This window comes from Palaemon carinicauda, chromosome 36 (genome assembly GCF_036898095.1).
Source record: "Palaemon carinicauda isolate YSFRI2023 chromosome 36, ASM3689809v2, whole genome shotgun sequence".
Classification (NCBI taxonomy): domain Eukaryota; kingdom Metazoa; phylum Arthropoda; class Malacostraca; order Decapoda; family Palaemonidae; genus Palaemon; species Palaemon carinicauda.
Window position 1 is genome coordinate 70,943,228 of NC_090760.1, and position 26,231 is coordinate 70,969,458.

Consider the following 26,231-nt stretch of genomic DNA (forward strand, 5'->3'; position numbering starts at 1 on the left):
TGACCCCTCCGACTGAGACAGTCTGCCAAGACGTTCAAGTCCCCCTGGATGAATCTCGTCAACAGGGAGATGCCTCGAATTCTTGACCATAAGAGAAGGTCCCTTGCGATCTCGAGCAGCGTGAAGGAGTGTGTGCCTCCTTGCTTGGAGATGTACGCCAAAGTTGTGGTGTTGTCTGAGTTGCCTCTACCACTAAGTTTCGAAGAAGCCTTCTAATATCATCAAGGCCAAGTGGACTGCTAATAGCTCCTTGCCGTTGATGTGCATGCTCTTCTGACTTGAGGTCCACAGACCCGAGCATTCCCGACCGTCCAGGGTCGCACCCCAAACCCAAATCCGACGCGTCTGAGGACAACACGTGGTTTGGGTTCTTGACTGCTAGGGATAGTCCCTCTCTCAGACTGATATTGCTGTCCCACCATTTCAGGCATGCCTTTACTGGTTCGGAGACTGGGAATGATACCGTCTCTAATGTCTTGTCCTAGTTCCAGTGAAAGGCTAGATGGAACCGGAGAGGCAGAAGGTGTAGTCTCCCTAGTGAGACAAACTGCTCCAGGGATGAGAGAGTCCCTACGAGACTGTTCCAACTCCTGACTGAATAAACGTTTCGTTTCAGCATTAGTTGGACTTCGAGCAGGGCTTGACTGCGAATCTCCATCCCCAAATATAGAATAATCTGGGATGGGATCAGTTGGGACTTTTAGGTTGACCAAAAGTCCCAACTCCCTGGCCAGACTCAACGTCCAATGTAGATCCTGCAGACAGTGAAGACTGGACGATGCTCTGAGAAGCCAGTCGTCCAAGTACAGGGAGGCTCGGATCCCCGATAGATGGAGGGATTTTGCCACATTCCTCATCAGCCTCGTAAACACGAGAGGCGCAAGACTGAGGCCAAAGCACAGGGCTCGAAACTGGTACCCCACATTCCTGTAAACAAACCTCAGAAACGGTTGGGAATCCGGGTGTATAGGAATGTGGAAGTATGCCTCCTGAAGGTCGAGAGAGACCATCCAGTCGCCTTCCATAAATGCTGTCAAGACAGCCTGTTAGACTTCATCGTGAAGTTTGTCTTGACAATGAACACATTGAGCGCACTTGCCTCTTACGTACTCCTGCAGTGAACATGGCTGCCAAATCATGGAGCCATCCCTGAGGGACTTGTTCCTGCAGAGAACGTGGCTGTCAGATCATTGGAGCCATCCCTGAAAGCCTTGTTTATGCATGACATAATTGTACAGCAAAACTTCAAAGGCTCGAAAATAGCTGTGAAGTCGACCTGTAAAATCTTGGAGCGTCTCATGGCTAGGCGCCAGGGAGAGTCTACCAGAATTGAGAAGTCTATCTGGGCAGAGGCAGGAACTCCCAAGCCGAGAACTTCTCTCGTGTCATATCAGACTCTCGCTCTATAAGCCAGTTTAAAAGAAGGGAAAGCAAAGGCTGTCTCCCCCAAACTCCTCCTGGTGATAAACCAGTCGCCTAGCAAACGTAAAGCTCTCTTAGAAGAGCGAGAGAGCACTAGCTTATAAAACAACGGCTTCAAAGTAGCTAGGCCTAGTGTAAGCTCTGACGTTTAGGCGAACGAGGAGCAGCAGTTACAAAAAGATCCGGACAAAGATCCTTAAAAATCAGCATGATTTATTTAAAGTCCATAGAGGGCTAAGCAGCTTTAGGCTCCTCTCCGTCTGACAGAGTCCTCAAGGGAATATCAGTAGGAGGGGGAACAGCAACTTCCTCATCTGAAGGAACCTTGTCCGATAAAAGCCGAGTCTCAAGCAAGGGAGAGACCTACCGTGGAGGCAATGCTTTACAAGCAGAGTCCACACGCACTAATGCATTAGTAGCGGACCAGGACGCAACGTCATGTAACTGCTTGACAGTCTGTGAACTGTCAACAACAACAGGTGCGTGAGACCAGGACGCAACGTCATGTAACTGCTTGACACTCTGTGAACTGTCAACAACAACAGGTGCGTGAGGACGCACAGCGTCCACTCGAGACTGCTTTGACCGCCTAGACTGAGCAGTCAAAACAACTCTAGAATGCGGAGGTTGACGCTCAGCGTCAAAACAAGTCAACTCCGATTGTTAGCGAACGTCCTGAACGTCAACAGGAGCATCAGCAAGTGGCCTAACGTCCAAATGTGGCTGAAAATCCACACGAGACCGCATCGAGTGTGGTTCTAAACAACCTGACTGACGTGACTTGGCTACGCCAACGTCAACAGGACGCACAAAGGAACGTTAGGGTGGCTGAAGGCCAGGATCTCGATGAGATAAACGGCTAGGCTCAACGGACTTATCGGCAGAATAGTCTTCCATAAGGGAGGCAAGCTTATTCTGCATGTCTTGCCGTACAACCCATTTAGGATCAACGGGAATGGTTGCGGTAAGAGACGAGGGTAACGTCTGTGACCGCAAAACCTTGCCTACAAAAAGACTCTCGGAGTCTGTGTTACGCTTTTGTTAGGCGGCGAGCAGTCTTCCGATGACTGCGTAGGGTCAGAGCTGTCCTAATGGTTAAAACCAGGATGCTGGACCTGTCCTGAAAGGACTGACTTTCGCTTAAAGGGCCTCGAAACCTTGTTCCACGGTTTCTTATGCGAAAAGCCTTCGGATGACGAGGAGAAAATCGTCTCTCTCGCCTTATGGTAGGGGTGATCTTGGTAAGATACACCCGATACCATAGAGGGAACGTCTGTTCGCTGATCAAGGCCTCTCGAACCCATAAGTCGTACGACATTACTTCTCCCCTGGGCTTGGGAGCTTGCAAGAGGTCCCGGACTAGGCGAACGACAGGCACGAACAGACGAACCCTCGGTCGCAACACTGATAACACTTTGCGCAATATCACTTTATCACTACGATTTTCTGTTTTGCACTTATTTCACTGAAATCGAATTTTTTAACAATTCACATTAGGTATGAATAAAACTGATTTCTACCTGAAGCACGCAATACTACCCTCATCAAAAGGTTGTAATTGCGAAATCAGTCGTATAATGTAAGCACATTAATACCAGCAAAAAACAGTAAACATCTTTTAAGATAAAAAAATCAGTGGCTGGGGAAGAGACTAAACACTAGTTCATTCAAAACTACGTTTTCAATCTCTCACCGTACATTGCCTTGGGACGAGAATAAAAAACTAAAAACGTTTTATCCTTTCTCCCCGTACAGAGACTAGGGACGAGAGTAATTCGAGAACAACGTTACCCGCTTGGGACGAGATAAAGATCGGAACGTTTTCTCTCCCCTCTCTCCCTCCGTCTCTATCTCTCTCTCTCTCTCTCGATTTCGCACCTAAGAGAAGAGCCCACTTACGTTTCGTCGAAAAAACAGGTTAATTGACCAAAGGAAAAAACTGAAAGGTTTTTCAATTAAAAAGTTCCTTTAAAATAGAATTTAAAACATTTAAGCTTTGAAAGAAGAATGAACAAAACGTCAGAATCGATTTACTCTTTCTGCAAAGTGAAACCGTGATACTCTCTCTCTCTATCGTAACGATAGAGCGCAAACTGCGTAGCATAAATAAACTAAACGTTAGTTCATCTTTGAAACAGTACGAAGACTATTCAAAGAAAATCTTTCATAAAATATCTATTAAAAAAAAATTCATTTAATAAGTTTTAAATCATTAGCTCTTTAAAAGCTATTTACGATTGAAAGGGCTCAACGTTGTTTAACTTCGGTTTCCAAGTTAGGACCGCCAACTCTCAGGAAAGGTCGCATATAAACAAATCATTAAAATTTATTTTGATGTTTATTATAAATGGAAAGCTAATCGAAGAGGCCTAATAAAGGCGGTTGAGATATAAAATATATAGAGGAAAATCTATAATTAATTTATAACGTGATAAGATAATTGCTAAAAGCCTAAACACACTTCCGTACTGAGGGAAGGGTCGGCCATTTAAAAGTCAAGGAAAGTCCAAAAAACAATCCAAAGTCATCAAAAATTAAATCTATCCAAAAACGAGTTCAAGATTTAAGTTGAAGATAAAACACCTGTACTGCGAAAGCTCAAACCAAAATGAAGTACTTCACTAAATATGTTAAGAAAACTCCAGGTTCTACAGCGAGTATGAATACGTCTTGTCGTCAACGTCGACAGAGAAGAATTGAAGGTTTTGTTTACATACAAGAGTGGTATCTGGCCGACAGTTGGCGCTGGTGGGCACACCCGCAACCTTCATAGCGATCGCTCGCGAGTTTTTTGAGTGTGTTTTCTGTCGAGCCGCAGAGTTGCAGCTATTATATATTCACCGGCTAAGTTAAATATTTAAAATTAAGGTCTTGTATAATTCGAAAATAGTTAACGGTCTGCCCCCCATGATGTATGGGACAAAACAGTAATGCCTCAGAGCACGAAATCAATTGGTTCCGTAAGAGCTCTTGTAAAGTGATTTTTTCGTGTTGCGAGTCACCTTTTACACGTAAATGGCCTAATTTGTTCCAGACCCTAGAAAAACACCACATTAAATGATTGCAAAAAGGATATGCACCACTAAACGGTACTAAATGTACAAAATGTACTGTATTTTGATCATTTGATAATAAATTAACATTGATAATCTGTAAAAGAAGTGTTTAATTAGAGCCAAGACTAAAAATAAGGTAAAAAAAACGTGGAACCTTACCTTTGGAGTGAGGCGATGTCCGAGAGCGAAGTGCGGGGCGGTAGAGGAGGATGAAAACGGCAGAAAACATTTACGAGTGGCAGAAAATGTAAACATTTAACTTTACAAAACAGATTTACAAATGACAGAAAACATTAACACTAAATCTTAGGAAACACATTTACAAATGACAGGAAATATTAACACTTAACTTTACAATAAACTTAAAAGAAAATTTCTTTTTTTTTTTTTCTTTATCTACTTTTTTTTCTACTTTACGTTTCGTATTTTCTAAATTTAATTACAGTACACTACGTATTTTCTTCATCACTGCCACTTTTCTTTCGTTTCTTAGCTGACGCTTGGTCTGATTCTACCGAAGGCCTCTTTCTAAAATAAAAGCCTAAAGAAGCCTGCTTCTTAAAATTTTCCTGAAATGGCTCAGGCAAACTTCATTACAGTACTCAAGCGCACGACCTGTGAAAATTTTTTCTCTTTTCTACGAGAACCATCATTTTAAAGTAGCCATCTAGACCCTCCTTAATTTCTGCTGTTGTCAGCATGACAGCCTCGTATTTCTTGATTATTTCCATCTTCATCTCCATGGAAAGCATCATCCTCTTCTTTCCCTTGACGTCAGCGACTTTTTTGGGACCCATGAATAATGATGTAACGTAAGTATCACACACGATAACAGTACGTACCATAAAATTGTTACGAAAGCAAAATCACAAACACTAAGTCAATGCGTACAATACTGCTGTCGGAACGAAAAGACATAGGAACACCAATGCGTAGATGCACGATGAGATACAGTACAGTAGAAGCCAACCAATAGGAGAGCAGGATTTCATGGTGGTAACTAGAATCCGAGTAGACATAACCAATGGGAACGCAGGAGGATGGTAGTGAGTTTACGAGCTGGCAGCGTGCGAATTTTAAAATCCGTCTCTGATACGGTCGGGCTCTCACATCGTACCTCCTTTTATTGTCCGAAACATTTTTCGTTATCCGAGTCGTAAAATTCTTTGCATCTTTCGCAAAGTGAAAATTTCGTAAGCCGACTCTTTCGTATCGGGAGGTTTGACTGTACTTTTAAAAGATTCAGAGCCTCAAGACATTTAGCTTTCAACACCTTTAAGTGAAGAACCCATGTGAGCCTATGTATCCGGATCTGGATGTACTCCCCAGATACGACAGAAATGGATAATAGCAGTTTTGCTTGTTGAAAACTTGAACCCATTCATATCAGCCCACTGAATAATTTTTTCAATTGCGAGTTGTAGTTTTCTCTCAACCATTGCCATTCAAGCTCTAGCAAATGATATGGAGAGATCATCCACAAATAGTGTTGTGAGAATTTCTTGGGGAATGACTAAGGATATCCCATTAATTACTAGTGCAAACAAGGTTAATAAAAGACGAACGACAACTGTCTCTTCTCTTTAATACAAAAGTAAAAAATGCTAGCAACTTATGAGGTGCAATCATTACGGGCAGTCCAAAAGACCAAGTAATCAAATTTATATAAGAGCCAACTATCTGAGATTCCTTATCTTAGAAGAGGTTATCCCTGCAATTTAATCAACAAAAGCATTTCTAGAATCTCCCATGAGGTATCTTCCACGACTGAAACCTCTTTAAGTTTCTGAGGAACTGACAAAGAAGGCAACCATTCCATGGAATAAACCTTCTGCCAATCAAAATGTAATTATAAAGCTGATAATAAATGAGATTATGATCATACCATCTTACAAGAAGCTTTCTTCATTGTTCAATCTAACTTAATAGTTAATATTTGATCACTGAGGACAGATTTTGGTAGAAGTAGCATCCTGTGCATGTTGATCCTTAGCAGAATATAGTAATACTACTACCACTACTATACAGTAGAGTTCCGCCCTGTTGTTATTGTTGTTATTATTACAAGCTAGGCTATAACCCTAGTTGGAAAAGCAAGATGATATAAGCCCAAGGGCTCCAACAAGGAAAAACCACCCAGTGAGGAAAGGAAACATGGAAATAAACTACAATAGTAAACAATGAAAATAAAGTATTTTAAGAAGTAACAATATTAAATTAGATCCTCACAAATAAACTATAAAAACGTCAATAAACAAGAAGAGAAATAAGATAGAACAGCATGCCCGAGTGTACCCCCAAGCAAGAGAACTCTAATCCAAGACAGTGGAAGGCCATGTGTCATGGGTAGATACAACACTTTTGAAGGAATGTTATTAAAAGACAAAAATATCTATTCCCAAAATGTGAGCAGCGAGACGAGATTCAACTACTTTATTATTTGGTCAAACCTGTCGTCACTTCACTGTCATCAGCATTTTGGAAGTAAACCGAGCCTCCATAGAGCGCCTGCAGCCATAAGGGGACTGTATTGTTTAGATCAAGATGTCATTGCCTTAATCAATGGAGTCAGCATATTTTGAGAAACCGAGCCTGAGGGATATCCTCGTTTATGAAATATGTCATCATGGGTGGACACGTGCTGCCCTTTTGTTACGACTTAACACATGGTCCAGATTGCATTAGAAATTTCTTCTAGAAGCTTCCATGGCGTGATGAAAGTGGCCGTTATTGAGGAGACCAATCGAGAAGCAGAATTGTCAAAAAACGCCTTATATAGAAATAATGACTGCCACTGTAATTACATGGGTATGTAAACTTCAAGAATAGATTGTCCAGGGAGATATGACAGGACATAAGACAAGAGAGGAACTATGTCTGAACCAGATTAGAACCAAGTCCTGATGAGATAGGAAGCACATAAGACCAGAAGCCTGATAAAGCCACAGTTTCCAACCTTCCCTTCAGACAACAAACGCCTATCTCCAAAATCCTGTTATGGCTGAAAAGAAGAGACAAATTGAAGCAGCCAGCCCTCCCTGCTTGTGACGAGAACTAGCCAACACTGCCTGCAGCCTGGCCTTAGTTCAACACTATCAACAAATTCTTGGAGAAGACTTCTGATGTCTCATCTTGATGCCACCCTTTCTGTGACGTCTTTGAATCCAAAGTCATCGCGCCAGTTTCATCTGAACTTCAGCCACCCTTCTGCAACGTTCTCAAGCCTGAAGCCTTCTTAACAGTATCGTCTAAGTAGCTGTAGAAAACTATTCCTTAAGTATTTCTACCTTACTGACTGTTCCCCTTTTCTATCAATGTTTTGATTGATTTGATTTGTCAGTTAAAGTAACCGAAGAAGTAACATTGATTTTCTTTATAAGTTTGTGAATAAACGTGTTGTGTATTTTTGTGAGTTTCTTTTTATATTCATTCCCCATGTTTTATTTGGCTGTTGTCGTACAATTTTAGTTTACATATCAAAAGAACCTGTGACAATTTTAAGATCGTTACACCATGGTACAGAGGCTATGGCACCACCCTAGACTAGAGAACAATGGTTTGATTTTGGGTGTCCTTCTCCTAGAACAGGTGCTTACCATAGCTAAAGTCTCTCTTCTACCCTTACCGAGAGGAAAGTTGCCACTTAACAATTATATTGCAGTAGTTAACCTCTTGAGTGAAGAATAATTGTTTGGTAATCACGGTGTTGTTAGGTGCATGAGGACAGGGAAGAATATTGTGAGAATAGGCCAGACTATTAAGTGTATATGTAAGCAAAGGCAAAATGAGCCGTAACCAAAGAGAGGGATCCAATGTTGTACTGTCTGGCCAGTCAAAAGGACCCAATATCTCTCTAGCGGTAGTAACTCAACGGGTGGCTGGTGCCCAGCTCCTTTCACGGAATAGCCGCCTCCAAAATTTTCTATTCATGGCCACCTCTTTTAGCTCTTGGTACCTTCTCCATCCCTTTAGGTCATCTAGCATTGACTTCCCTTTCTGTCCTCTGGGTCTTTGTCCTTCAAATTTACCTTCTGTAATGTCATTCAGTAACCCATCTCCTCTTAAAATGTGTCCTATCCAGTTTTTATGACTTCTCTTTATTGTTGTAATTATGATTCTCTCTTCTCCCACTATTCTTGGTAAATCTTCATTAGATTCATGGTCTCTCCAACTTATTTTCATTCTCCTCTTCCATATCCACATTTCAAATGCTTCTACATGTTTCTTGTCTATTGCTTTTATAGTCCATGTTTCCGAACCATACAACGCTACACTTCATTTGGAAAATTTCACAAATCTTTTCTTTAGTTCCATTTTCAGTTTTCCTGTTAAAGTTAATTTTTCTCTCTCAAAAGCTACCTTACCTTGGGCTATCATGCTCTTAATCTCTTTAGCGCAGTTTCCTTCTTGTGTTATAATACTTCCCAAGTACTTTAAATGAGTGACTTCCTCCACAGCTTCATCTGAAATCTGCATGCTTATTTGATGTTGTTGTCTTCTTGCAAATCTCATTACCCTGATTAGATGTATTCATTTTCATTCCATGTGTTCCTCAGGGTAGTGTTCTTGGCCCATAACTTTTCAGACAATAAACACATGATATGTAATTTGGCCTAAAAAATGATATTTTAATTATAAAATAAATTTTTGAATATACTTACCCGGTGAATATATAATAGCTGCTGCTCCGGCGGCTCGACAGAAAACACACAAAAACTCGCGAGCGATCGCTATGAAGGTTGCGGGTGTGCCCACCAGCGCCAACTATCGGCCAGATACCGCATATGCATGTAAACAAGCCTCAATTCTTCTCATCCCGCTGGGTCTCTATCAGGGAGGAAGGGGGGGCCTTTAATTTATATATTCACCGGGTAAGTATATTCAAAAATTTATTTTATAATTAAAATATCATTTTTAAATATTTAACTTAGCCGGTGAATATATAATAGCTGATTCACACCCATGGTGGTGGGTAGAGACCAGAGTTAATTAAGTTTACAGCGTATATGCTTAGAGTTTTTGACAGTTATAACATAACAAAACCCAAATATATAGGTACCTGGTAAGGAAGTTGACTTAGACGATTACTCTGCCTTGTTAGTCTGTCTTCCTCACGAAGCCCAGCGATCCTCTTAGGATGCTGAAAGACTCCCAGGAGCTGAAGTATCAAGGGCTGCAACCCATACAACAGGACCTCATCAAACCCCTAATCTGGGCGCTCTCAAGAAATGACTTTGACCACCCGCCAAATCAACCAGGATGCGAAAGGCTTCTTAGCCTTCCGTACAACCCAAAAACAAGATTAAAAACATTTCAAGAGACAGATTAAAAGGATATTGGAATTAGGGTAATGTAGTGGTAGAACCCTCACCCACTACTGCACTCGCTGCAACGAATGGACCCAGTGTGTAGCAGTCCTCGTAAAGAGTCTGGACATCTTTTAAGTAAAATGACGCGAATACCGACTTGCTTCTCCAAAAGGTCGCGTCCATAATACTTTGCAGAGATCTATTTTGCTTAAAGGCCATGGAAGTTGCTATAGCTCTTACTTCGTGCGTCTTAACCTTAAGCAAGCATCGGTCTTTCTCATTCAAGTGAGAATGAGCCTCTCGTATTAAAAGTCTGATAAAATATGACAAAGCATTCTTTGACATAGGCAATGATGGTTTCTTAACTGAGCACCATAATGCCTCAGATCCACCTCGTAAGGACTTAGTACGGGCTAAGTAGAACTTAAGAGCTCTAACTGGACACAGCACTCTTTCAAGTTCGGTGCCTACGATCTCTGATAAGCAAGGTATATCAAAAGATTTAGGCCAAGGACGAGAAGGCAGTTCATTTTTGGCCAGGAAACCAAGTTGAAGTGAACATGTGGCTTTTTCTGTAGAAAAGCCGATGTTCTTACTGAAGGCATGAAGTTCACTGACCCTTTTAGCCGAAGCCAAGCACACTAGGAAAAGCGTCTTGAGGGTGAGATCCTTCAGGGAGGCTGAATGTAATGGCTCAAACCTGTCTGACATGAGGAACCTTAGGACCACGTCTAAGTTCCATCCAGGAGTCGCTAAACGACGTTCCTTAGAGGTCTCGAAAGACTTAAGGAGATCTTGGAGATCTTTATTGTTGGAAAGATCTAAGCCTCTATGACGAAAGACCGAAGCCAACATGCTCCTGTAGCCCTTAATCGTGGGAGCTGAGAGGGAGCGAACATTTCTCAGATGTAAAAGAAAATCTGCGATTTGGGCTACAGAGGTACTGGACGAGGACACAGATGCTGACTTGCACCAGTCTCGAAAGACTTCCCACTTCGACTGGTATACTCTGATGGTAGAAGCTCTCCTCGCTCTTGCAATCGCACTGGCTGCCTCCTTCGAAAAGCCTCGAGCTCTTGAGAGTCTCTCGATAGTCTGAAGGCAGTCAGACGAAGAGCGGGGAGGCTTTGATGAACATTCTTTACATGGGGCTGACGTAATAGATCTACCCTTAGAGGAAGACTTCTTGGAATGTCTACCAGCCATTGAAGTACCTCGGTGAACCACTCTCTCGCGGGCCAGAGGGGAGCAACCAACGTCAACCTTGTCCCTTCGTGAGAGGCGAACTTCTGCAGTACCTTGTTGACAATCTTGAATGGTGGGAATGCATATAAGTCCAGATGAGACCAATCCAGTAGAAATGCGTCTATGTGTATTGCTTCTGGATCTGGGACTGGTGAGCAATAGATTGGTAGCCTCTTGGTCATCGAGGTGGCAACGAGGTCTATGGTGGGTTGACCCCAAGTCGCCCAAAGACTCTTGCACACGTCCTTGTGGAGGGTCCATTCCGTGGGAATCACCTGACCCCTCCGACTGAGACAGTCTGCCAAGACGTTCAAGTCCCCCTGGATAAATCTCGTTAACAGGGAGATGCCTCGATTTCTTGACCAAATGAGCAGGTCCCTTGCGATCTCGTACAGCGTGAGGGAGTGTGTGCCTCCTTGCTTGGAGATGTACGCCAAAGCTGTGGTATTGTCTGAGTTGACCTCTACCACTTTGTTTCGAAGGAGGCTTTCGAATTTCATCAAGGCCAAGTGGACTGCCAATAGCTCCTTGCCGTTGATGTGCATGCTCTTCTGACTTGAGGTCCACAGACCTGAGCATTCCCGACCGTCCAGGGTCGCACCCCAACCCAAATCCGACGCGTCTGAGAACAACACGTGGTTTGGGTTCTTGACTGCTAGGGATAGTCCCTCTCTCAGACTGATATTGCTGTTCCACCAATTCAGGCATGCCTTTACTGGTTCGGAGACCGGGATTGATACCGTCTCTAACGTCTTGTCCTTGTTCCAGTGAAAGGCTAGATGGAACTGGAGAGGCCGAAGGTGTAGTCTTCCTAGCGAGACAAACTGCTCCAGGGATGATAGAGTCCCTACGAGACTCATCCAATTCCTGACTGAACACCGTTCTCTCTTCAGCATTAGTTGGACTTTGAGCAGGGCTTGTTCTATTCGGGTGGCAGACGGAAAAGCCCGAAAAACTGGACTGCGAATCTCCATCCCTAAATATAGAATAGTCTGGGATGGGATCAGTTGGGACTTTTCTAGGTTGACCAAAAGTCCCAATTCCTTGGTCAGACCCAACGTCCAATGAAGATCCTGCAGACAGCGATGACTGGACGATGCCCTGAGAAGCCAGTCGTCCAAGTACAGGGAGGCTCGGATTCCCGATAAATGGAGGAATTTTGCCACATTCCTCATGAGCCTCGTAAACACGAGAGGAGCAGGACTGAGGCCAAAGCACAGGGCCCGAAACTGGTATACCACATTCCTGAAAACAAACCTCAGAAACGGTTGGGAATCCGGGTGTATAGGAATGTGGAAGTACGCATCTCGTAGGTCGAGAGAGACCATCCAGTCTCCCTCTCTGACCGCTGCTAAGACGGACTTCGTGGTCTCCATAGTGAACTTTGTTTTCGTAACAAAAACGTTGAGCGCACTGACGTCTAGCACCGGTCTCCAACCTCCTGTATTCTTTGGGACTAGGAAGAGACGGTTGTAAAACCCCAGTGATTGAAGGTCCGAGACTTTCACCACCGCTCCCTTCTCTAGCAACAGAGACACTTCTTGGTTTAGGGCTTGTCTCTTTGACTCCTCTCGGTACCTGGGAGAGAGGTCTATGGGAGTTGTCACTAGAGGAGGTTTGCGTACAAACGGAATTTTGTACCCCTCTCTGAGCAACCGAACAGACTCTTGGTCTGCACCCCTCTTCTCCCAGGCCTGCCAGAAGCTCTTCAATCTGGCTCCTACCGCTGTCTGAGGCTGTGGGCAGTCAGACTCTGCCACGTGAGGACTTGGCTCCTCTCTTCTTACCTCTCTTTCCCTCGGCACGAGCGCTTCCCCTGCTAGGAGCTCTGCCACGAAAGGGCGGGATAAATCTGGATGCCGGAGTCTCGATCCTGGGTCTTACCGCAAAGGATGTAGAAGGAGTCCCTTTGCGAGCAGAGGACGCCATCAAGTCATGGGTGTCCTTCTGCACAAGCGAAGAAGCTATATCCTTAACCAGTTGTTGCGGAAACAAGGACGCTGATAAGGGAGCAAAGAGCAGTTCTGATCTCTGACAGGGAGTAACTCCTGCCGAAAGAAAAGAGCAAAGGGTATCTCGCTTCTTTAAGACTCCCGACGTAAAGGTGGAGGCGAGCTCATTGGAGCCATCGCGGATGGCTTTATCCATACATGACATGATAAGTAAGGAAACATCTTGGTCGGCAGACAAGATTTTCCTACTTAAAGCTCCTAATGACCAGTCAAGAAAGTTGAATACTTCAAAGGCCCTGTATACGCCTTTAAGCAGATGGTCAAGGTCCGAGGAGGACCAACTAATCTTCGAGCGTCTCATGGCCAGGCGACGGGGAGAGTCTACGAGGCTTGAGAAGTCACCCTGGGCAGAGGCAGGGACTCCCAAGCCGAGAACTTCTCCCGTGTCATACCAGACGCTCGATCTAGAAGCAAGCTTAGAAGGAGGGAAGGCAAAGGCCGTCTTCCCCAAACTCCTCCTGGTATCCAACCAGTCGCCTAAAAGTCGTAAAGCCCTCTTGGAAGAGCGAGAAAGCACTAGCTTAGTAAAGGCTGGCTTGGTAGCAGGTAAGCCTAGAGCAAACTCAGACGGTGGCGAACGAGGAGCAACGGCAACAAAGTGATTGGGAAAAAGATCCTTGAAAATCAACATGATCTTCTTAAAGTCCATCGAAGGAGGAACCGTCTTAGGTTCGTCTACATCTGAGGGATGATCATCATGATGAGGATCAGCAACGTCCTCATCTGAAGGATCTTCGTCTGACAACTGCTGAGTAACAAGCAAAGGGGAGACCTGCCTTGGTGGCAATGCTTGACAAGTAGAGTCCACACGCACTGGTGCATCGGTAGCAGTCCAGGACGCTACGTCATGTAACTGCTTAACAGCCTGACTGTCAACAACAACAGGAGCGGGAGGACGCTCGACGTCAACTCGAGACTGCCTTGACTGCCTAGACTGAGCAGTCAAAACAACTCTTGACTGCGGTGCTTGACGCTCAGCGTCAAAACAAGTCAACTTCGCTGGTTGGCGAACATCCTGAACGTCAACAAGAGCATTAGGAAGCGGCTGAACGTCCACATGCGGCTGAAAGTCAACACGGGACTGCATCGAGTGAGGCTCTACAAAACGTGACTGACGTGACTTAGTAACGCCAACGTCAACAGGACGAGCAAAGGCTCGTTTGGGCGGCTGACGGCCAGGATCTCGATCAGCTAAGCGGCGAGGATCATCGTGAACCTTTTCAGCAGAATAGTCCTCCATAAGAGAGGCGAGCTTAATCTGCATGTCTTGCAGTACAACCCATTTAGGATCAACGGGAATGGGTGCGGTAAGAGACGAGGGTAACGTCTGCGACTGCAAAACCTTGCCTACACCAAGACTCTCGGAGCCTGTGTTACGTTTCTGCTTAGGCGGCGAGCAGTCTTCCGATGACTGCATAGGGTCAGAGCTGTCCCAATGGCTACAACCAGGACGCTGGACCTGTCCTGAAGGGACTGACTTTCGCTTTAAGGGCCTCGAAACCTTGCTCCACGGTTTCTTATGCGAAAAGCCTTCGGATGACGAGGAGAAAATCGTCTCGCTCGTCTTATGGTAGGGGCGGTCTTGATGAGACACGCCTGAAACCATAGAGGGAACGTCTGTTCGCTGATTAAAGCCTCTCGAACCCATAAGTCGTACGACATTACTTCTCCCTGGGGCTTGGGAGCTTGCAAGAGGTCTCGGACTAGGCGAACGACAGGCACGAACAGACGAACCCTCGGTCGCAACACTGATAACACTTTGCGCACTAATCACTTTCCCACGATTTTCCACTGTGGCACTCTGACACTTTAACTCTTTAACGTCAGCCATGAGTTGATTACGGTCTGTAGCTAACGACTCAACTCTTTCGCCCAAAGCATGAATGGCACGTAACATATCCCGCATTGATGGTTCCTGAGTGCTAGTAGAGGGTTCAGGCACAACTACTACAGGGGAAGGATTAGGTTCAGGGGCATGGGAGGAGGAAAATTCTAACGATCTAGAGGAACTTCTCCTCACCCTATCTCTCTCTAGCTTACGAGAATACTTGTCATATTCAAGCCAATCGAATTCCGAAAGGCCCACGCACTCCTCACACCGATCTCCTAATTGACAGGTTTTACCCCGACAATTAGAACACACAGTATGTGGGTCGAGAGAGGCCTTTGGAAGACGCTTATTGCAATCCCTAGCATTACACTTACGAAATCTAGGAATTGGAGAAGGGTCAGCCATTTTGAAAAAGTCAAAGAAAGTCCAAAAAACAATCCAAAGTCATCAACAATTAAATCTGTCCAAAAAAGAGTTCAAGAGTTTAAGTTGAAGATAAAACACCTGCACTGCGAAAGCTCAAACCAAAATGAAGTACTTCACCAAGTCTGTAGAAAAACTCCAGGTTAACAGCGAGTTATGGTACGTCTTGTCGATCAGACCGACAGAGAAGAATTGAGGCTTGTTTACATGCATATGCGGTATCTGGCCGATAGTTGGCGCTGGTGGGCACACCCGCAACCTTCATAGCGATCGCTCGCGAGTTTTTGTGTGTTTTCTGTCGAGCCGCCGGAGCAGCAGCTATTATATATTCACCGGCTAAGTTAAATATTTAAAAACAAAGCTTATTGCATATGCAGATGATGCTACACTCTTTGCATGAATTCCATCCCCTGAATGTAGCTCTGGGGTTGTTGAATCCCTAAATAAAGATTTAGCTAAAATCAGCGCATGGTGCAAATTATGGGGTATGAAGTTGAATCCTAACAAAACTAACAGTATATTGTAAGTAGGTCAAGGACACTGTCTCCTCAACATCAAGATCTCAGCATTGATGATATTTCTTTAACTCTGTATGACCCTTAAAATGTTAGGTGTGATTCTCGACAGCAAATTTACTATTGAGAAATACATTAGGTCTGTGTGTCTTCTTGAATTGCGAAAAAAATTGGCTTCTGAGAAAGTCTTAGAAGATTTTTGGTGATCAATCTATTGTGAAGAAGTGTTTTAAATCTTTCATTCTACCCTGTTTCGAGTATTGTTCTCCTGTCTGATTCTCATCTTAATTTTTTGGACACGAACTTACAGTCTATTAAATTTCTTATTCCAGATCTAGATATCAATCTCTGGCACTGTTATTCAATTACTTTGTTATGCATGTTGCATAAGATGTCCTAATTCTGATTATCCTTTACATTTAGATCTTCCAGGACAGTTCCATCTTATTCGTAATAGTAGGCATGCAGTTAATCGTAATAGTTAGGCCTTCTCCACCATGAGGCTTAACACTAAACAGTTTTCTAGATGTTTTACTCCTACACACACACACACACACACACACACAGTGAATAGTCTGGCCTTTTCTTTACACATTCTTCTCTGTCCTCATACACCTGACAACACTGAGATTACCAAATAATTCTTCTTCACCCAAGGGGTTACTGCACTGTAATTGTTAATTGGCCTCTTTCCTCTTGTTAAGGGTAGAAGAGACTCTTTAGCTATGGTCACCAGCTCTTCTAGGAGAAGGACACTCCAAAATCAATCCATTGTTCTCTAGTCTTGGGTATTACCATAGCCTCTGTACCATGGTCTTCCACTGTCTTGGGTTAGAGTTCTCTTGCTTGAGGGTACACTCGGGCTCGCTGTTCTGTCTTGTTTCTTTCCCTCTTTTTTATTAAAGTTTTTATAGTTTATATAAGATATTTATTTTAATGTTGTTACTCTTCTTAAAGAAAAATGATTTTCCCTTGTTTCCTTTCCTCACAGGGCTATTTTCCCTGTTGGAGCCCCTGGGCTTATAGCATCCTGCTTTTCCAACTAGGGTTGTAGCTTAGCAAGCAATAATAATAATAATAGTTTATCAATATTGATAAAATGTTATTTTTATTAATAAAATAAATTTTTGAATATACTTACCCGGTGATCATATAAGCTGTCAGCTCTGCTGCCCGACAGAAAAACCTAAGGACAAAATACGCCAGCGATCGCTATACAGGTGGGGGTGTACATCAACAGCGCCATCTGTCGAGCAGGTACTCAAGTACTCCATGTAAACACAGAACCAATTTTCTCCTCGGTCCACTGGGTCTCTATTGGGGAGGAAGGGAGGGTCCTTTAATATATGATCACCGGGTAAGTATATTCAAAAATTTATTTTATTAATAAAAATAACATTTTTCAATATTAAACTTAGCCGGTGATCATATAAGCTGATTCACACCCAGGGGGGTGGGTAGAGACCAGCATTACATGTTTACATTATTAAGAGCTAAGTATTTTGTATTTCATTTTAGCAGTTATTCAAAATAACAAACATAAAATAAATAAGTACCTGGTAAGGAAGTCGACTTGAACAATTACTCTGCCTTTTTAAGTACGTCTTCCTTACTGAGCCTCGCGATCCTCATAGGATGCTGTGCGACTCCTAGGAGCTGAAGTATCAAGGGTTGCAACCCATACTAAAGGACCTCATCAAAACCTCTAATCTAGGCGCTTCTCAAGAAAAGAATTTGACCACCCGCCAAATCAACCAGGATGCGAAAGGCTTCTTAGCCTTCCGGACAACCCAAAAACAACAATAAAAAACATTTCAAGAGAAAGATTAAAAAGGTTATGGAATTAGGGGAATGTAGTGGTTGAGCCCTCACCCACTACTGCACTTGCTGCTACGAATGGTCCCAGGGTGTAGCAGTTCTCGTAAAGAGACTGGACATCTTTAAGATAAAAAGACGCGAACACTGACTTGCTTCTCCAATAGGTTGCGTCCATTATACTCTGCAGAGATCTGTTTTGTTTGAAGGCCACTGAAGTTGCGACAGCTCTAACTTCATGTGTCCTTACCTTCAGCAAAGCATGGTCTTCCTCATTCAGATGGGAATGAGCTTCTCGTATCAACAGTCTAATATAATAGGAAACTGCATTCTTCGACATAGGTAAAGAAGGTTTCTTAATAGCACACCATAAAGCTTCTGACTGTCCTCGTAAAGGTTTAGTTCGTTTTAAATAGAACTTAAGAGCTCTAACAGGGCACAAGGCTCTTTCTAGTTCATTTCCAACCAAATTAGAAAGGCTTGGAATATCGAACGATTTCGGCCAAGGACGAGAAGGTAGTTCGTTTTTGGCTTGAAAACCAAGCTGCAAAGAACATGTAGCCGTCTCAGATGAAAATCCGATGTTCCTGCTGTAGGCGTGTATCTCACTGACTCTTTTAGCTGTAGCTAAGCAGACGAGGAAAAGAGTCTTTAAAGTGAGATCTTTAAAGGAGGCTGATTGTAGCGGCTCGAACCTTTCTGACATAAGGAATCTTAGTACCACGTCTAAATTCCAACCTGGTGTGGCCAAACGACGCTCCTTCGAGGTCTCAAAAGACTTAAGGAGGTCCTGTAGATCTTTGTTGTTGGAAAGATCTAAGCCTCTGTGACGGAAGACTGCTGCCAACATGCTTCTGTAACCCTTGATCGTGGGAGCTGAAAGAGATCTTTCCTTCCTCAGATATAAAAGGAAGTCAGCTATTTGAGTTACAGAGGTACTGGTTGAGGATACTGATACCGACTTGCACCAGCTTCGGAAGACTTCCCACTTCGACTGGTAGACTCTAAGAGTGGATGTCCTCCTTGCTCTAGCAATCGCCCTGGCTGCCTCCTTCGAAAAGCCTCTAGCTCTCGAGTCTTTCGATAGTCTGAAGGCAGTCAGACGAAGAGCGTGGAGGCTTGGGTGTACCTTCTTTACGTGTGGCTGACGTAGAAGGTCCACTCTTAGTGGAAGAGTTCTGGGAACGTCCACTAGCCATTGCAGTACCTCGGTGAACCATTCTCTCGCGGGCCAGAGGGGAGCAACCAACGTCAACCTTGTCCCTTCGTGAGAGGCGAACTTCTGCAGTACCTTGTTGACAATCTTGAACGGGGGGAATGCATAAAGGTCTAGATGGGACCAATCCAGTAGAAAGGCATCTATATGAACTGCTGCTGGGTCCGGGATTGGCGAGCAATAATTTGGGAGTCTCTTGGTCATTGAGGTTGCAAAGAGATCTATGGTAGGTTGGCCCCATGTGGCCCAAAGTCTCTTGCATACATTCTTGTGAAGGGTCCATTCTGTTGGGATGATTTGACCCTTCCGACTGAGGCGGTCCGCCATGACATTCATGTTGCCTTGAATGAACCTCGTTACTAGAGACAGGTTTAGATCTCTTGACCAGGTGAGGAGGTCCCTTGCGATCTCGTACAACTTCAGAGAATGGGTCCCTCCTTGCTTGGAGATGTACGCCAAGGCCGTGGTGTTGTCGGAGTTCACCTCCACCACCTTGCCTAGAAGGAGGGACTTGAAGCTTTTCAAGGCCAGATGAACTGCCAGTAGCTCCTTGCAGTTGATATGTAACGCTCTTTGCTCCGAGTTCCAGGTGCCCGAGCATTCCCGACCGTCTAATGTCGCACCCCAGCCCGTGTCCGATGCGTCCGAGAAGAGAACGTGGTTGGGGGTCTGAACAGTCAGTGGCAGACCCTCTCTGAGGTTGATGTTGTCCTTCCACCAGGTCAGTGATGACTTCATCTTCTCGGAAATAGGGATCGAGACCGCTTCTAGCGTCTTGTCCTTTCTCCAGTGAACAGCCAGGTGAAATTGAAGGGGACGGAGGTGCAGTCTCCCTAACGCAATGAACTGGTCCAGTGATGAAAGCGTCCCTATCAGACTCATCCACTGTCTGACTGAACATCGGTCCTTCATTAGCATGTTCTGGATGCATCCTTGGGCTTGACTTATTCTGGGGGCCGACGGAAAAGCCCGAAAAGCTTGACTGTGAATCTCCATCCCTAGGTACACTATAGTTTGGGATGGGACCAGTTGGGACTTTTCCATATTGACCAGGAGACCCAATTCCTTGGTCAGATCTAGAGTCCACTTTAGATTCTCCAAACAGCGGCGACTGGACGAAGCTCTTAAAAGCCAGTCGTCCAAATAGAGGGAGGCTCTGATGTCTGCTAAATGCAGGAATTTGGCAATATTCCTCATCAGTTTCGTAAAGACAAGAGGCGCCGTGCTTAGGCCAAAGCACAGGGCTTGAAATTGGTAGACAACCTTCCCGTAAACGAACCTTAGAAAAGGTTGGGAATCTGGGTGGATGGGGACGTGAAAGTAAGCGTCCTTGAGGTCTAAAGAGACCATCCAGTCTTCCTTCCTGACCGCTGCTAGAACAGACTTTGTCGTCTCCATGGCGAACGTCTGCTTGGTGACAAAGACATTCAGAGCACTGACGTCTAGCACCGGTCTCCACCCTCCTGTCTTCTTTACTACTAAGAAGAGACGGTTGTAGAAGCCCGGGGATTGATGGTCCCGGACTTTGACTACCGCTCCCTTTTCTAGTAAGAGAGACACCTCTTGCTTCAAAGCTAGTCGCTTGTCCTCCTCTCTGTACCTGGGAGAGAGGTCGATGGGAGTTGTTGCTAGAGGGGGCTTGCGCAAGAATGGGATCTTGTACCCCTCTCTGAGCAACTTCACAGATTGTGCATCTGCGCCCCTGTTCTCCCAGGACTGCCAGTAGTTCTTGAGTCTGGCTCCCACTGCTGTCTGAAGAAGGTGGCAGTCAGACTCTGCCTCTAAAGGACTTGGTACCTTTCTTCTTGCTCCCACGTTTCCCTTCGGCACGAGCACTTCCTCTGCTGGAGGCTCTGCCACGAAAGGGCGAAATAAATCTTGACGCTGGAGTATCCATCCTGGGTCTAGACACGGAAGGCAAAGGGGTGGCTTTGCGTGCAGATGACGCAACAAGGTCATGCGTGTCTTTTTGAATCAAGGAGGCAGCAATCTCCTTGATCAACTCCTCTGGGAAAAGGCACTTCGAGAGAGGAGCAAACATAAGCTCCGACCTCTGACATTGTGTTACTCCAGCTGACAAGAAGGAGCAAAGGTTTTCTCGTTTCTTGAGGACCCCGGAAACGAACGAAGCCGCAAGCTCACTGGAACCGTCCCGTATGGCCTTGTCCATGCAGGACATTATGAGCATGGAAGTTTCCTTGTCAGAAGGGGAGGTCTTCCTGCTCAACGCTCCCAAACACCAATCCAAAAAGTTAAACACTTCGAACGCTCTGAACACTCCTTTCATCAGATGATCTAAATCTGAAGGAGTCCAACAAATCTTGGAGCGTCTCATGGCCAGCCTGCGGGGAGAGTCTACTAGACTTGAGAAGTCGCCCTGGGCAGAGGCAGGAACTCCCAAGCCGAGAACTTCTCCCGTGGCATACCAGACGCTCGATCTGGAAGCGAGTTTCGCAGGGGGAAACAAGAATGCTGTCTTCCCCAGGTGCTTTTTGGACTGCATCCAATCTCCCAACACCCTTAAAGCTCTCTTGGACGAGCGGGCGAGGACGAGCTTCGTAAAGGCAGGCGCGGATGACTGCGTGCCTAAAGCGAACTCAGATGGAGGTGAGCGTGGGGCCGCAGAAACAAACTGATCGGGATACAAATCCTTGAACAGTGCAAGTACTTTTCTAAAGTCCAAGGAGGGAGGCGTGGTCTTGGGTTCGTCGATGTCCGTGTGCGGGTCGTCAAGGTGTGCAGCGTCGTCATCATCAGAGAGTCCATCGTCTGAATGCTGAAGAGGAAGCGGCAAAGGAGTAGGCATTGGCTGGTCAGCTGAGTCCGGCAGCACGGGTGCATGCGTGACTGCACTGGACGCAACGTCATGGAACTGTTGGTCAGTCTGTGACCAGGCAACAACCATAGCTGCGCGGGGGCGCAAAGCGTCTACTCCCGACTGTCTAGTCTGCTGTGGGCGAGTAGGGGTAACCACAGTGGGTTGCGGAGGTTGACGCACCGCGTCAAAACAAAACAACTTAGGTTGTTGTTGTTGTAACTCGCGAACGTCAACGGAGGGTTCCGTGCGTCGGCGAACGTCAACATGCGGCTAGCAGGGTACAGTGCGCATGGGTGGCGGGACTCTCACAGCTGGAGTGCGGGAGAAGGTAGCCTCAGCGTCAACTGGACGCACAACCGTGGTTGGTTGTAGGCTAACGGGTGCAGCGTCAACCTTCTCCGCACGAAAGTCCTGCATCAGAGACGTTAATTGATACTGCATGGTCTGCAGCAAAGCCCACTTAGGGTCTACAGTAGCAGGTGCGGCAACAGACGGTGTTACTGCCTGTTGCGGTACCGCTTTGCCTCTCTTAGGAGGTGTGCAGTCATCTGAAGACTGCAGCGAGTCCGAACTGACCCAGTGGCTACAACTGGGCCGTTGGACTTGCGCGGAAGGGACCTTGCGTTTGAGAGGTCGTGAGACCTTGGTCCATTGTTTCTTTCGAGAAACATCTTCCGCAGACGAGGAATAAATGGGCTCTCTCGTCTTCTTGTGGGTGGGGCGATCTTGGCAAGATACGTCCGAAACCACGGAGGGAACGTCTGTCCGCTGATTAAAGCCTGTCGAACCCTTTGGTCGTACGACATTGCTTCTCCCCTGGGCTTGGGAGCTTGCAAGAGGTCCCGGACTGGGAGGACGACAGGCACGAACAGACGCACCCTCAAGCGCAACACTAACACTTTTCACAACACTTCCACTCACTAGGTCACTACCCACTGCACTCTTACCCTTCAACTCCCTGACGTCTGCCATGAGTTGGTTACGGTCACTCGCCAATGACTCGACTCTCTCACCCAGAGCCTGGATGGCGCGCATCATATCTGCCATCGAAGGTTGTTGAGTGCTAGAAGGGGGATCAGGAGCAACCACTACAGGGGAAGGAATAGGTTGTGGGGCATGGGGAGAGGAAAAATCAACTGAGCGAGATGAACTCCTCCTGACTCTATCTCCTCTAGCCTACGTGAATATTTCAGGAATTCGAGAAAATCGAATTCCGAAAGCCCAACGCATTCCTCACATCGATCTTCCAATTGACAGGTTTTACCCCGACAATTGGAACAAATGGTGTGCGGATCGATAGAGGCCTTCGGAAGACGCCTTGAACAGTCCCTAGCACTACACTTCCTGTATTTAGGGACTTGAGAAGGGTCAGCCATCTTGAATTAGTCAAAGGGGAATTCAAAATCTATCCAAGTCGTCAACAAATAATCCAAAATTCAATCAAAGAATGCAAGGAAGTATTGAAGATAACCTCTGCAAAGCGAAAGCTAATAACTAGAAATGAGTACTTCACCAAAATCTGTGAAAATCAATCCAGTAAGCAACAGCGTATTTAGTAGGTCTTGCCGGTGGCACGACAGAGAGAAAATTGGTTCTGTGTTTACATGGAGTACTTGAGTACCTGCTCGACAGATGGCGCTGTTGATGTACACCCCCACCTGTATAGCGATCGCTGGCGTATTTTGTCCTTAGGTTTTTCTGTCGGGCAGCAGAGCTGACAGCTTATATGATCACCGGCTAAGTTTAATATTGAAAAATTGAAGATTATCAAAGTAAGAGTTTCCTCTCATCTGTTTGTATATCCCAGATGATACAGATGTGAATTTTTTTACACAAATAAAGCTTTCTTCCCTTTCTCCCTTCATCTCAAGAAAAAAAGGTATCTCGGAATCAAAAGAATTTTAATATTCGAAGGCAAGGTTCCTGGAAATAATATATGTTTATACTCCAAATGAACCTGGCATTCTTCTACACAGAAAAAAAAGTTACTGTCCAAAAATCTGGTGAGCAGAGGCCTCAGAGGATATACAATTACCATGTGTAACTGGAAGAAAACCTTGCAGTTCCAATAAGAAGTACAAGTTAAGAATGACAGGACAGCAACGTGGATCAGTCTTAGTTGGAAAAATGGATTAATCTCCCTTGCAATGTAGAATAACTCACCTGCCACATACGGTTTTAAACTACAGTAGAGTACTTTAAAATACAATAATTTACCGCAACTCACTAACAAGCTGCTTCCATCTTCCCCCGTACAATTTTCTATGCAAATTCAAAATTCAAATTTTAATTTTATTTTCAAATACTGTACCAGAAAATCTCAGCACTGTTAACTTTCTACATACCTTCCAAAGTTCTCATGTTTCTCGATGTCATTTTTGAAATCTACCTTCTTCACTTCAACCCATTCTGTGAGAACCTGGATGGCCTGAAAGCAGAACAAAAAACTTATATCACTGACCACCAAATGCAGAACACATAACCAAAATCTCAAAACATTAATGTAAATGATAAAAAAACTACCAAATGCTGTACTGTAAGGATAAAAAGACAATAGAAAAAACTTCTATGAGAGAGAAAGAAGGATACCTGATATGCTTTGGCCGATGAACCGCCCTCAATTCCCGACTGAATGACTGTCGAAACATCCGTATGGTTCAGCCCATACTTTTCATCGACTGGGGGATCCTCCGCTTGTGCATTTTGGGTGGTTGTGGCTAAAGCAGCATACGTGAGGGGGGCAATTTCCGTCTGAAAGACATACAATTTTATCAATGTACTAGAAGGATATAAATACAGCATGACTGCATAAACATTGCCTTTCACTTAGAGTAAATGAAAAAATTTAAGTTGAGTTAGGTATATACAGTATAGTATGAAGAAAATGTGAATTTCAACAGTAATTCATATTTTATTTAGATATACAAACCTAAGTACTTTAAAATAAGGGGAATTGTCTTCAGCAGAGCTAGCACAGCTGCTGAAATTGTTAACAAGGTACTTAAAAAGAGGTGGATGGTGTGTGTGAGTAGCCCCGCCCAAAGACTCCTCTCTTCTCACCTTCAGCCCAGGACTGAGAGCTGTAGCTCAGGTGGGATGTTTAACCTTAAAGGAATCAGATTTGTAGAGCTAGGAAAAGTACAAATTACTTGTAAAATTTGTTAGTTGTTCTTACGCATATGAAATCCTTTTGCTGTTTATAATTGGGAGACAAGCTTACAGGTCAGTAAGAAATCCCCTAAAACTGACCTGATTGGTTCTTTTTTCTTTCCTGGGATACACCAATATCCTTGGTCCTGTATAGGAGCATAGAAGATGACTCCAGCAACCTCGTATAAGCCCGTCATAGGGATGAGTAGGCTGATATAGCCTGGCCAGTAATTAGTTCTACTGTATACCTGGTACTTAGTCGTTGAAGGAATCTGTAGGTAGTAGGTTGGCCAGGGCACCAGTCACCCACTAAGATACTACTGCTTAAAGAGTTATTGGGTCCTTTGACTGGCCAGACAGTAGTACATTGGATCCTTCTCTCTGGTTATGGCTCATTTTCCCTGTGCCTATACATACACTGAATAGTCTGCCCTATTCTTTACATATCCTCCTCTGTTCTTATACACTTGCCAACACTGAGATTACCAAACAATTCTTCTTCGCTAAAGGGGGTAACTATAGCAAAGTTCCATGCAATTGTTCAATGGCTACTTTCCTCTTGCTAAGTGTAGAGGAGACTCTTTGGCTATGGTAAGCAGCTCTTCTAGAAGGCACTACAAAATCAAACCATTGTTCTCTAATCTTAGGTAATGAGATAGCCTCTGTACCATGGTCTTTCACTGCACTGTCTTGGGGTAGACTTGTCTTGCTTGAGGGTATACTAGGACACACTGTTCTATCTTATTTCTCTTCCTATTGTTTATTAATATCTTTATATTTTATATATGAAAGATTTATTTTATTGTTGTTGCTGATCTCAAAATATCTTATTATTATTACTAGCTAAGCTACAACCCTAGTTGGAAAAGCAAGATGCTATAAGCCCAAGGGCTCCAACAGGGAAAAATAGCCCAGTGAGGAAAAGAAATAAGGAAATAAATAAACGATATAAGAAGTACAGTACCTGTAATGGAAAATTAAAATAAAATATTTCAAAAACATTAAGAACATTAAAACAGATATTTGATATATAAACTATAAAAGGACTTATGTAAGCCTGTACAACATAAAAACATTTGCTGCGAATTTGAACTTTTGAAGTTCTACTGATTCAACTACTCGATTAGGAAGATCATTCCACAATTTAGTCACAACTGGAATAAAACTTCTAGAGTACTGAAATTGTTAATTTCTTCTTTTGTAGTTTATTACTTTATTTCCTTCCTTCACTGGGCTATTTTCCTTGTTGGAGCCCTTGGACTTATAGCATCCTCATTTTCCAACTAGGGCTGTAGCTTAGCAAATAGTAGTAGTAGTAGTAGTAGTAGTAGTAGTAGTAGTAGTAGTAATATCTCCCTCCAGGGAGAGCCAGTTTAGAATGAAACATCTTTTGCAAGTTAGCCAATAGGTTAGTATTCA

General features: G+C 44.4%; 1 protein-coding gene across 3 annotated transcripts in view; it reads right to left on the minus strand.

Moving 5' to 3' along the window:
- Nucleotides 1-26,231, minus strand: part of LOC137628892 (FAST kinase domain-containing protein 4) — a 98,947-nt gene that overhangs the window by 33,364 nt on the left and 39,352 nt on the right. For all 3 annotated transcript variants that reach the window (XM_068360153.1, XM_068360151.1, XM_068360152.1), the window contains exons 3-4: nt 24,252-24,413; nt 24,008-24,090 (exon numbers count right to left, since the gene is read on the minus strand). In XM_068360153.1, the coding sequence (XP_068216254.1) occupies nt 24,008-24,090; nt 24,252-24,413 (245 nt within the window). The remainder of the gene's footprint in view (nt 1-24,007; nt 24,091-24,251; nt 24,414-26,231) is intronic.